The sequence below is a fragment of the Lepidochelys kempii genome, chromosome 2 (assembly GCF_965140285.1).
Source record: "Lepidochelys kempii isolate rLepKem1 chromosome 2, rLepKem1.hap1, whole genome shotgun sequence".
Classification (NCBI taxonomy): domain Eukaryota; kingdom Metazoa; phylum Chordata; order Testudines; family Cheloniidae; genus Lepidochelys; species Lepidochelys kempii.
Window position 1 is genome coordinate 22,181,671 of NC_136381.1, and position 13,188 is coordinate 22,194,858.

At 42.6% G+C, this 13,188-nt stretch overlaps 1 protein-coding gene across 1 annotated transcript in view; it reads right to left on the minus strand.

Moving 5' to 3' along the window:
• The window catches only part of FER1L6 (fer-1 like family member 6), a 148,439-nt gene extending 137,377 nt beyond the window's left edge, over positions 1-11,062 (minus strand). The window contains exon 1 of the mRNA XM_073329149.2: positions 10,966-11,062. Coding sequence (XP_073185250.1) covers positions 10,966-10,985 — 20 coding nt within the window. The 5' untranslated portion in view covers positions 10,986-11,062. The remainder of the gene's footprint in view (positions 1-10,965) is intronic.
• Between the last annotated feature and the right edge of the window lie 2,126 nt (positions 11,063-13,188).

The window sequence follows — 13,188 nt, forward strand, 5'->3', positions numbered from 1 at the left end:
TGAGATAACAGGATTTGTGCATATCGTTTCCTATTAATAAAATGACAGACTTTATATGAGCTTGTGTTGTCCAGGAAAGGGCTGGGCAGTACAAAACACACATTTCAGGGGAAAGTCTCAGACTGGGAATTTGCTGGTGTTACTCTGCAGTGTGATTTATGAGTGACTGGCAGTAGCACTCATACAGCAGAGCTGGGAGTAATTACCTGCAGGAGGCTGTGTGAGAGCAGACCAGGAACGGTTACTCTCATGGCAAAGTAGTGTAAAATGCACTCCAGGTTGGAGAACTGAGTGGACACAACGGTCCAGTTTGCACCCTGGGGAATGTCACAGCGTGAGCTTCAGAGCCCCAGCTCCAGGCTGAGTCACAACATCTGCACAGCCAGTTTTAATGCCATAGTGTGATCCTGAGTCTGCCGACCCAAGTCCTGAATCTTGCTGCCATGGGCTGCCACTTGCTGTGTAGATGAACCTTTAGTGGCTAGTATCTGGGTGGGAGTGTGGGCCCTGCCCTCTTGTGCACCAGGATAGCTGTACTAAGTGCAGCAACTATTAAATCTTTCCAGGTAGGATGCAAAGACTTAGGAGGAAGAATGGCCTAGTGGTTAAGTGGCTGGCCTGAGACTCAGTAGATATAAGCTGGGTTTTCGTCTGAGCTCTGCTGCACACAGCCTTTGTGACTTTGGGCAAGCCACTTAGACCCAGGCCCTCCCATTCAAATCAAAGGAAGTGAGGTGCCTAAATATCTTTCAAAGATCTTGGCCTTAGTCTCTCCATGCCCCAGTTCTCCATCTGTAAAATGGGGGATAATACAATGTCCCCACCTCACAGGGGTGTAGTGAGAATGAATTCATTCAGGTTTGTGAGGTTCCCAGATTCTATGGTGTTGAGGTCCATAAGTTCTTAAGGCAGAGAGATTTAAAGGTGGAGTAAATGACACTGCCCAGAGCTCAGGAGGCGTTGTGCATTATGAAAGTGTTCACAATACTATGGTAATGAGTGAAGTGTATGAGAAACTGGTGCCTTTCAAATACTCCCACCTGCCTCCACTGGGTTGATGGAGCCCTTCTCTCTCCCCTGCACAGCTCAGTCTCACAGGAAGCATGCCTGATCTCTCAGGCTTTGTCTACGCTAACACTTTTGTCAGCAAAATTTTGTGGGTCAGGGGTGTGAAAAAACACCCTGTTTCACCAACAGGAACACCGGTGTGGATAGCGCTATGTCGGCGGGAGAGCATCTCCTACTGACATAGCTACCGCCTCTCATTGGAGTGGTTTAATTGTGTGGTGGGAGAGCTCTCTCCCCTCAGCATAGATAAATAGCTGGTGCCACAATCATGTCAGAGTTAAAGTAGAAAGAAAACCAGTAAGTTCTGCAGTTAGATGCTGATAAGCAGTCAAAAGTTAAGGTACTTCATCCAGAACTTATCCAACTCTCAGAAGCCTATTAAATTTGGCTTGAAATCAGCCTCTTTTGTGGAAATGCAGCCATTCTGCTTCCAGTTACTGACAGAGAAAGGAAATACAAACACTCATAAGAGGAAAAAAATTGTTGCAAGCTGCCCAAAGCAGTTTCAAAGCAGACTGAAACCCTAAATGCTCCAGGTCACCTGAAGATTCTGGAAAGAAGCTTTTCCCATCTCCCCATTCTATCATAGACAACCACGTGCCATTATTCAAAGCTGTCACCTCCATACTACACTGCTAAAAAAAGCTGTTCAAACAAAGGCTTTATAAAATGAGCATTGTAAAACCACAGCCCCAAACCTACGTCTTTCTGCATTGGTAATCATCACCTAACAACCTCCTTTTAAAAACAACCTGCCTTGCAGGGGTCAAACTCAAAAGAATTTGCTGTTCTCAAGAATGAATCAGCCTGTGTAAATGATGGAAACAGGATAGTGAACCAAACAAACACTGTTTCCATGGCATTTATCAACAGCTGTTCTGAGGCAGGGACATTCAGATATTTGTTAGCAGTATGGCTGGAATCAAAACTAGTTTAAAAACCACTGTAGATGAAAAACAGCCAGGAAGCCCGGCTTACAGGGGCACATGGGTGCCAGAGGCATCCAAACGACAATTTCTACGAAGCATTGTGCCTCTGAAGGCACATGCAGTCTAATGTCAAACCTCAACTGACTCAAAGCAAATCGTATCAATTCAGTTCAAACCAAAACTAAACGTTTCAATTCAGGAATGTCTATTTCAGAACTTTTTGTTCCACAAACTTTTCAATTTTTCAATCCAATTCGGGACAAAAAGAAATGTTGAAATATTGGAATTTCCCACAGGATGGAAATTCCACTTTTTGCTCAGCTACATTTACCAGTTCAAAGAGAAAAATCCTGAATGATCCTACTTGCAAAGGATCAGTACCAAAACATTGTCTTTTGGAATTCAATGTGTGTTTTATTGGGGGGAGAAGGGGTTAAATAAGATGCAAAAATGAAGCAACTCTAAACAGGATATAACATGTTATATGAAAAAGATAAGTGGAGAAATGAATAATGTGTCTCCTGTATACAAACATACAGTAAAATAATTCATATCCTAGCCCTATAAATCAAGAAAGACAGACAATATATAATTCAAGCCACCTAGTTTATCCAGCAACTCAAAAAGATATTTTTGAAGAGTTAGTTCCCTCTTCCCCACACTGCAATCCCTAAAATATACATATGGGATTTGTGGACTGAATAAATATGACTATTGGTTCATCCAACCTTGTATCATCCCTTCAGCAATGACCAGTACATAATGCTTTAGAAAGAGTGAAAGAACCCATCCACCTAGCAATTCTGCAGTGTGTGTATAGACATTAACCAACTCCCACTAAAGTCCATTAAAATACTTGTATGGGCATCAGTGAGGGTAGGATTTAATGGGGATTAATGGCATCAGTGAGGGTAGGATTTAAATCCCTTCCAGATGTCAACAGTTATATTTATATCCTAAAGCATTCTTCAGCATGCACAGTTACAAATGATGTCATGAAATCACCCAGACCTTTAAAAACAATCCATCCACAATATGTGACTCATTGATCTCCTAGAGCAGTGAATAGAATTCCACATATTCACCATGCTCTGCAGGAAGAGAGATTTCCTTTAGTTTGTTCCATATGTATTCTCTTTAAATCATTGAGTGACCCCTTGTTCTCATATTACACCAACTTACATTGTGCTTCTTTCCTGAGGATTTCATAGTACTTTACAAGAGTAGATATTAACAGCTCTTTACAGATGGCAAAAGTGAGGAACAGAGAGGCTAACTGAATAGTCACACAATTAGTCAGTGACACAGTCAAAAATATAAGTAATAAACATAGTGCTTCCCACCTGCCCTGCTCAAACGACCATATTATGAGACAGTAAAAAGGATGACGTGACAGAGAGGTGAGGAATGGATGCTAATTTTCACTTTAGAAAGGGTTATTTTACTTTTTTGTCATGAAGAATGCACATAGCAACTCTCTTCCTGGTCTCTGATAATTCCTGAAGAAATGATCTCCTAAAATAAACTAACATCAGCTGCAGGGGGTGTGGTATCTGCAATCATTACAGCCATTTGCTCTGAGACTGACATCACTCTAAAAGCATGTATCTTAGACAATGCCACAATGTGCATCAGAATCCAAAAGTTCTTCACCTTAAGATGCAACATGGACAAGCCTAATTTAATGGTATCTTCAACATTTTCATTCTACGGGCCACTTTGTCAGAGAGAGGGATGCTTTTGCTGACCACTTCTCCCACAGTCTAGGGTTTCCAATAATGCTTGTTCAGTTATGTATTATTGCAGACAGTGACATTCTGGAGTCGTTAAGTTAGTGCTATCAGAAACCCTGAGCTGTAAAGGACTAGGTAGTTGGGAGGGGACATAGTCGACAAGAACATTGAGCTATATGGGCAAATTTGATAAAAAGATATTTGCATAGCCCTTGCCTGCATAGTTTCAGCATGGGCAATCAAAAAACCAAGACTCCAGTAGGCTTGCACCATCTCCACACAGTTAACGCACTGTGCCATCTTCCACTTCTACTTCTATATTCTTCCAAACTCTCTGTATTATAAATCTTTGACCATCAATTGTGATAGATCTGGATATAGACACAGACACCTTCAGCTTCTACTTCTAAATGGCCCAGCTTCACTACAATAATTTGAATGACATATTTTGAACAGTATCTCAACATTACCTCAAAAACAGCCACAAAGGTACGCAAGGATCCTGGATGGACTATGGAACTAAAAATGAGATCGAGAGCTGCCTTTCTCCAGCAGACTACCATTTCAAACCCAGCTCAGGTCAGTAGTGACTGATGTTTGTTACCGCCTAATGACAGTTAGGTGGCCTTTGGTAAAATGGGTGTGATGGCCTCATTCCAGTTCCTAGTGGACAAGTGTCCACTTCATGGAAACTACCACCACAACGGGTGCCTTGGTTGGCAGCCTCTGAAGTGGGGTGCAGATAGGAATGGGCCATGGAAAGGAAACTAGGATCTTCTAGCAACCCTCCAAGTCAGGGTTCAGGCACATTAGTGGGAAAATGCCATTGTCACAGGAGTTCTGTCCGCAGAGTAAGAGCAGGCAGCCTCCAATAGGGCTGCTACGTTCATTCAAAATAAAAACAAATAAACAATCAGGAAGGAACTCACTGAAAAGATCAAACATTTCAGAGAGTCTAGTGCCCCTAGAGATGCTGTCCCTTGTCCTCTGAAAGCAGCAATGACAGTGACTTAGCAGGAAAAATGTATTTGGCTTCATATTTGACATTTACAAAGGTGCGGCTTGAAAAGGCCAGTCTGAAAGGGTGACTTTCACACAGAAGTCAAATTGGAACTGAGAACATAAACTGAATAAGTAATTTAGGCTAGATCCCCAGCTGATGAAAATCAGTGTAGCTCCATTGAACTCAATGCAATTATCCCTCCCCAACTGACACCAGTTGAGAATCAGGTCCTTGATTTGGCCAATGTTTTCACCTTACAATTATTGCACTTTTTTTTTTTTTGGTGTTTGTTAGGGCTTTTTCCCTCTCATCCACCTTGCCCTTCTGCTCGATCCTGAATGAAGTCATAACATGGGATTTATTGCATCACAGCCTGTTGCAACAGAAATACATCATGTGACAAATGCATCATGATTACTGGTGTGCAAAAATGACAAGTGTGCAAGAAACTTTGCAAATATATACATACACAGAGAGAGAGAGAGAGAGAGAAAACTCTTTTTTATACTGATACTGATCTTTGAATGAAATCTTGGGGGTTTTTCTTGAAAGGGAAAAAAAAAAGGACTTCAGAGGTGTATAGGTGTTCCTCTGACCCCTGCACAGGTGGGTGAAATCTACCAGTTCTGAACATAATCTGCCTAGCCACCTAGATTCTCAGTATTATGTGACTTTGTGGCAGTTTTACTTCAAGTGGATAAATGGGAAAGTCCCCTGCTAAATTCCAAAGAACCATGTAACTTGAGCTCCGGCTCCAGGGTCATTATAAGGAAAATCGCCAGGCTCCAGCATGGTGTTCAGGATTATGAATCCTTCTCCACTCACAATGGAGTCACTGACAAGTTAAACCCTGCTCGTGTTCCCAATGCTTGAGCCTGGAAATGCCACCTTGTGGTTCTGTGATCAGCTTGGACATGTCATGTGGTTCAAGGTGTCAGTTTGGGAACATGTGGGTTTGAGTAACATTCCGTCACTAACTGTCTGTTGGAGGGAATCCAGGTTAATGCTGAAAACACTAGTTTGATTTTTTTTCTTCAACTGTTTATGAGAGAAACAAAATTCAAAACAAAGCAGCAGAGACCAGGACAGGGAAAAGAAAACCAGCATAAGAAGTTGATCCAGGCAGATTTCCCTACATATACGTGTATGCCAAGGGCAGCAGCACCGCACGCTTCTTCACAGTACCCCACCAATGAGCCTCTATTTCATGCAAGTGGGGCCATATTTGTGGGTGTAGAAGTACTTTTACCTCCATATTCACTCAGCCTTTGGGCTCTCTGTTGAGACAAGTGCGCTAGTAAGTGCTGAATATAATGATGGTGCCCTACTCTATGAATACTTGTCTACAAGGGTCGCTCATTTGGTGATTAAGACTGGCTGCTCACGCTGAAAAGCACTCTTTCAGTTTGTGCCGTGTTTTTTTCATGCTCAGTGTGCACAAAAAGTGCTCTCGACAGATGAAATTCCCTCTTGTGGAGAGGGCCAGCAGCAGATGCTTGCTACACATTATTGAAGCCCTATGTTGAGGGCTTAAGTGATGCAAGCCTTTCCACAGGGGTGAATTTCACTCTGTCTCATTTATACAAGCTTGTAAATGGAAAGGAGTAAATCTCAACAGCATCGGTTACTATAACCACATCAAACCATTACGCCACAAATGTAACAACCACCAACTATTGGAACAGCTTACATTTTCACAATCCCACAGCAAAATTATTCTGCAGCACCATCTAGCGGAAATGAGAGGTGTGCATGAAAACTAACCTTTGAGAGCTTTCACTGTAAGGCTGTTATATCCCAAACTCCCACAGCAATGAGTGGTATGCAGATTGACAATACAAGGAAAGATAGCAATGGATCCCTTCTAATACTTCTTTACAGCAACTTCCCTGTTGCACTCATTGTAACTAGAATTCCCTCACCCTAATTATCTGCTACTCATCACATTGTGCCACTTAAGGATCTCACCAAGAACTGGAGCTTTGTACTTTCTATGAATGTCTGCGAGACAAGAAATAGGCCAAATGCAGTATAGACATAAATGTTACACAAGTTACATGTCATGTGTCAGCTGAGTATAAGTGGGTGTAAGTAGCTAAATAACAATGTAACTTACACTGATGTGGAGACTTCAGACCCCTGAAACGGTCACCCAGTTTAGTGTTAATAGCCTGTGTCTATTTCCTTACCCCTTTGAATAACTAGAACTGACTTGAGACTCCTGTGGGGTTTCTCACTTCACTGAATGTTGACAAAACGAAACCTGAAACCTTGCCCAGTTTAGTGCTAATGCCAAGTTAGCCAAACATTTCCTGGTGAGGTCACAGAACTAGCTGAGGGGGATTCAGGAAGTTCCTGCTCCCTCCCCACTGTTCTGTTTGTTTCTATATGTGAAATACAGGGAATCTTTGCCCTGAAGGGCTTACAATCTTCAAGATATAGGGATGGCAGTGGTTGTATCTGTTTGTTTTAATTCTATACAATTTTTAGTTAGAAAGTTTAACATTTCAAGCTAAAGAAAGATTAGTCATTGCCTATTACTAAACATAAATTGCATCACTTATTTTTATTGGACCAACTTCTGCTGTCTGCTACATTGGTGTAAATCTGGAGTAACTACAAATTTCAGTGGAATTACTCCAGACGTGCAGGGGTACAAATGGGCTCAGAATGTGTTGGTCAGCTCTGGTTAATTATGACCAACATCTCACAAATATCTCCAGCATTTGCATTTGCTTGCAGAGTGAAAATACCACCATGCAAGACAGCCAGAATGTGTATGTCAATAAAATTCCAAATAGACAGGATGCATCTGAATCCCCAAACCTCAAAGGGTCAAAGTCTCCCCTCAGCTGGTGTCAAAACTGAAGGCAGAACTTGGTCAAAGAAGTTGATTTCTTCTTTACTTCTGATTCATCTTGCTATAGTGACTCATAAAGCAGCCCCTAGGTATTATTTTGTGTATAAAATTATGCTGACATGTCAGGAGTTACAACCTGAGGGTCAGATCCTGAGGCCTTGATGCAAGCAAAGTTGACATTGTCTTGGAGCAAGGATGTTAGTATTTGGCTCTAATATGTTTTTAACTGGATTCCCATCTTCCATCATGTTGGAAGTTTCTAGGAAGTCATAAGAAAACTACCAAGTGCAGTAACTCTGTCTGTTTCTAGTGTGACAGATACGGTAATTCCCAGTAATATCTTTGGGACACCTTATTGAATTCAGTTTGTTTTAAGTCCATTGAATTAAATGAATGGTTTATATATTACTGTGGGCCAAGATTGAATGTAACTTCTCTCTTGTGGAGAAATGGGATGTGAATCCTGGGAACTGTTCTGAACTTCGAAAGACTGTACTGAACAATGTGTAAAAGAAGAATGGATTTTTGGGACAAACATTGTCAAATGGTTTGTCTGGAGAAACTCTAGGGGGAAGTGATTGCTAATTCCCCACTTTGGTGATGCAAAATTGCAGCCTTTTGAAGCTTCACTCGGAGGAGGGGACCATGATTACATGTTCCCGGACACTCAAGATCAAAGGCTCAAGCTGTATAAAGAGAGACTGAACTATTCATGGGTGTGCTAATTCTGAGCTAAGGCTCTTATGAACTTGTAACCACAGAAACATCCCTTTGTGGGGTCTGAAGGACTGACTGTACCAGAGCCCTTGTTGGAGATAGGAGGTGATCTCTGGTAAGCTTTTTAGCAGGTGTGCAGGTTCTTATTGTTTTAATATGTTTTCTCTGCAATGCTTTCACCTTAAGAATAAATGTGCTTGCTTATAAAAGGCTGTGTGGTAACTTGTAACTGCTGGCAATTACAGCTGTTCATAGCCTCTGGAAAGAAAGCAAAGTACAGACACTCACCTTTTAGACAGTCTGATTTGCTGGGGGTATCACAGTGTTAGACCAACAGACCCTGGTCGTCAGTGGGCAGAATCGAACCTGGTACCTCTGGAGCTTAGTGCATGAGCATCTACTGCATGAGCTAAAAGCCATATGGCTCTTAGCTAAGGCTGTAGAACAGACTCCTTAATCGCTCTCTCTATGTGATCTTGGTGCCATTACAGGAGGTGTGTGGATTACATACTTCCCCTAGCTGAGGAAGCGTGTCCTAAGCTTCAGAGACTTCCCAGTTGAAATCCAGGACAAGTCCCCACTTGTAACACCAACAGACCCCAGTCATCGGCAGGCGGAATCAAACCTGGGACCTCTGGAGCTTAGTGCACCACACCCATGAGGTGTGTGGGTTACATAAGCAAGGAATTGTCAGCCAGGAAAAACCCCAGTCACAAAGGAGAAAACTGTGGGTGTCTGCACAAGAGAGGTGACAACTGGGGAGCTTAGCGTGGACCTTTAAGGGAGGGGGTGGGAATACAGGTGCAATTGCCCCGAACTGTGACATACATGGTGGCAGTGGTGGGGTCTATGATTGTGATTTGCAGTAAGTGCCAACAGCAGTGAAAGCAAATACTGTAGAAGGAAAAAGCACAAAGAAAAACAGATGTCTCAGTCTTTTCAGGAAAAGACTAGCAAAAAAAAGAAATGGGAAAATAAATTATCAACAGCTAAAGAAAGTTCACTGCTTGAGGTTTGCAGAGAAAGGCAGCTCAACACCGACGAGCCAGGAGACACAGAGGTGCCCTCGAGGGACCACAGGGACAGTTGCCCTGAACTATGACACATAGTTATTTGAGACAGATGACATGGAGAGCCCTACAGGCATCGTTTCCTATAAATCGGCTACCACTTGCTCATCATCATCATGAAATACATGAAAACAAACTACTATCACCTTCTTCTGCAATAATCCCAAAACAACTAGACAGTTCAGAGTCTCTCAAAATCTGCTCTACTCTAATATTGTACGTTCTTTAATATGCGGCCTGATACACAGCTCAGTGAAATCAATGGAAATATTCTCATTGACTTCACTGGGCTTCGACCAGTCCCATTAAGCAAGAGATGACTCAGACTCGAATACTGGGTGCCTCTCTCAGTTTTAAAAACAAATTTAATACCATAACAATTAAAAAAAAATTACTCAGTTGTTCTAAAACTCATCTAGGCTAGTACAATCCCTGTTTTAACTTACATCTGCCTATAATGCTTCAGTTAGAAAAGCAGACCAAGCAAATTTAATACAGCTTTCCTTTCTTCATAAACAAAACAAAGCCAGCCAATAGTCTATAGCCAGGCAAATCATCTGAATGTCTTGGACCAGATTTTGCTCACACTTACACTGGTGTAAATCCCAAGTAACTTTATTGAAGTCAGTGGAGTTATTCTAGATTTACACCATTATAACTGAGAGCAGAATTTGGTCCCTCACATCCCAGTCAGTTCTGCTTTTAAACTAGGTAAAAGCAAAGAAATATGCTAAAACCCAGATACTGCATCTAAGTCTAGTTATCAGGTATGAAAAATAACCCCAAACCTCTGTCTCCCAGCAAAAGACTTGCATCCTTTCCACATCACACACAAGTGCAAATCCTCAGCTGGTGGGCTGGAATTTTGGCAATTTCCACCAACTGATGATCTGCTGCATGCTACTTGGTCAGTAAAAAAATTAAAGGACACACTTTGCCCTTGGATGCATCCCATTGAAATCAAGGAATTGCTATAGGAGTCATCCCATTCACAGCTGTATATGAGCATCCAAATGAAGAATACAGTTCTGGGGTTTTTATGCACTTTTCTAAGTATTAACTTGTTCTGTATTATCCTCTTGATCTGTGAACAGAACTCTCATTAACATCACTGACAGCAATGAGAGTGGAGGAGACATCCCTAAGGACTAGATTATGATCTCTTACTCTCACTAGTGAGCAGTTACATAGACAGTCTCATGACTTACTTTAACAGGACTACTTGAGTGAATAACTGCCAGCGTGGTAAGGGATCCCATCCTGGCCTTAAATATCTCACATATTTAAATAACTGTAGACAGGGGGAAAAATCTTTAAAGCAGAATAAAATATGCCTAAAAGAGGTGACCATTTCCCCCATTTACAGTTTAGTGGAATTAATGACTCTTCCTTAAATAAAGACATTTTAAAACATTAAACAAGGTCTACCAAAAAAATTACCAACATAAATGAAACCCTTCACTGAACCACCTGACCAATAAGTAGCAATTCTATGTACTTAAAACACTCCTAGATCTCATTTGCCTCTCTTCTGGTCTGTCTCTCATTCTCAGAGTCAAACATGGAAATATAGAAGGCACATTACTTTGCTTTTAGTTTCTCCATTCTCCTTATTCGCACTGCAATACAGTGTCAATAATCCATTACCGACTTTGTCTTCAGTGACTAGTCCTGAGGCAGGATGTCTCTTTTCACAGCTGGCACTGGAGTCTGTCTGTGTTCATGATTAACGCACTGAGATATCTGACATTGCAGGGTGGGGCTGTTTAAACACTTAATGGCATTCACTACTCTTTTCTTATTCTAGAGCACATTTCCCAGATTGGTAGTGTCCAAGTGAAGTTAACTATTTAGTGAAGCCATGCTAAACTCAGTGTGTTTGGCTCAAGGACTCCACCATACAAACTTTTTCTTAATGTGGGTTGACATTCCCACTATAAGTTTCAGAGTAACAGCCATGTTAGTCTGTATTCGCAAAAAGAAAAGGAGTACTGGTGGCGCCTTAGACACTAGCCAATTTATTTGAGCATGAGCTTTCGTGAGCTACAGCTCACTTCATCGGATGCATACCGTGGAAACTGCAGCAGACTTTATATACACACAGAGAATATGAAACAATACCTCCTCCCACCCCACTGTCCTGCTGGTAATAGCTTATCTAAAGTGATCATCAAGTTGGGCCATTTCCAGCACAAATCCAGGTTTTCTCACCCTCCACCCCCCCACACAAATTCACTCTCCTGCTGGTGATAGCCCATATGTAGTAGAGTGTGGGGGGGTGGAGGGTGAGAAAACCTGGATTTGTGCTGGAAATGGCCCAACTTGATGATCACTTTAGATAAGCTATTACCAGCAGGACAGTGGGGTGGGAGGAGGTATTGTTTCATATTCTCTGTGTGTATATAAAGTCTGCTGCAGTTTCCACGGTATGCATCCGATGAAGTGAGCTGTAACTCACGAAAGCTCATGCTCAAATAAATTGGTTAGTCTCTAAGGTGCCACCAGTACTCCTTTTCTTATTCCCACTATAAGTATCAGAATTTCAAGTGCAAACAAACCCAAATAAAATAAAGCTAATTCCATTTGAAATTTTTAGGAATCTCACATGGTTTTGGTGTGGAGCAATCAGTAGCAGAGGGGAGACGGAGGGATACGAGGGGGTGGAGGGATAGGAGGGGGAGCAAGGGGTGCTAGAGATTGTAAGGGAAGGGGTAGTAGCTCCAGGTTGGGAAGGGGCATCCTGGTAGTTCCTACTGCCATTCCTTCCTATGGCAGTTCCTTGGCAGCTGGAGCCCTGTCCACTGATTCATACCTATCTGCAGCCCAGGTGCCCTGTTCCATCCTGCCCCCACCCTGATCCCTCAGTGGCTGGTGCCCTGTGTGCCCCCTGCCCAGGTACCAGTAAGGGTGCCCTTCCCCATCCCCCACACACCCCATCCCAGTGGCTGTCATGCTGTGCATCCTCTGATCCCCTTCCCAGGTGTCAGTGCCCTGTCCCATCCCCCACCCTACCTCAGTGGCTGGTACATGTTCTTCTGCCCCTCTCTCAGGCCGGGTGTCTCCACAGGGACTCTAGGTGGCTGGAAGGCAGGACCACGGTGGACTGAGGAGTCCTGCCAGCTGGTCCAATCTCATGCACCATAGGTTAGCAGACACTCCAGCCTCTCCTTGGCATCCTGCTCTCGTCTCTGCCCTCCATCTACACACACACATGAATGTGTGCAGGGGCAGAACGTAGCCGGATCCTGCTCTGAGTCTGCTCTCACCTTGGCAAGATGCTGTGGGAGCAGAAAACACTGGGGTGGGGGTGGAAACATATTTCCATTGTGGGGCACTAGCCCCTACCCTTGCCCTCCCAATTCTACCACCCCTGACTAGTAGGGTTCGTTTTGGTCTAAGCTGGGTCCAGGTTCACATGAAAGGTTCCAAAATGCATCTTTGGATTAACCTAAATTGTGAATTTGTAACCAAACCAAAAAAACTCAGCAACTTTCCCCTTCCTTAGTAGTTACACCATTCAGATATTTGTTAGGTTCCTACCATCTCTCTCCACCCCCAAACATACATATTTGTTCCATCCTTGTTTAGCCAAACTAAGAAACAAATCATGCCACCCTTACTCATGTCAACATCCCATTAAAGTCAATAGGAGTTTATCCAGAATACTTGAAACTGGCACAGTAAATAAACCTGAAGATGCGAAGAATTCAATTTCCCCAACGATTTCTCAAATAAAAGTGTTGTAGTATTCAGAGCATGGAATGAAGAGAATATAGGTATCTTGGTTTCTACTCCTAGCTTCGCCATT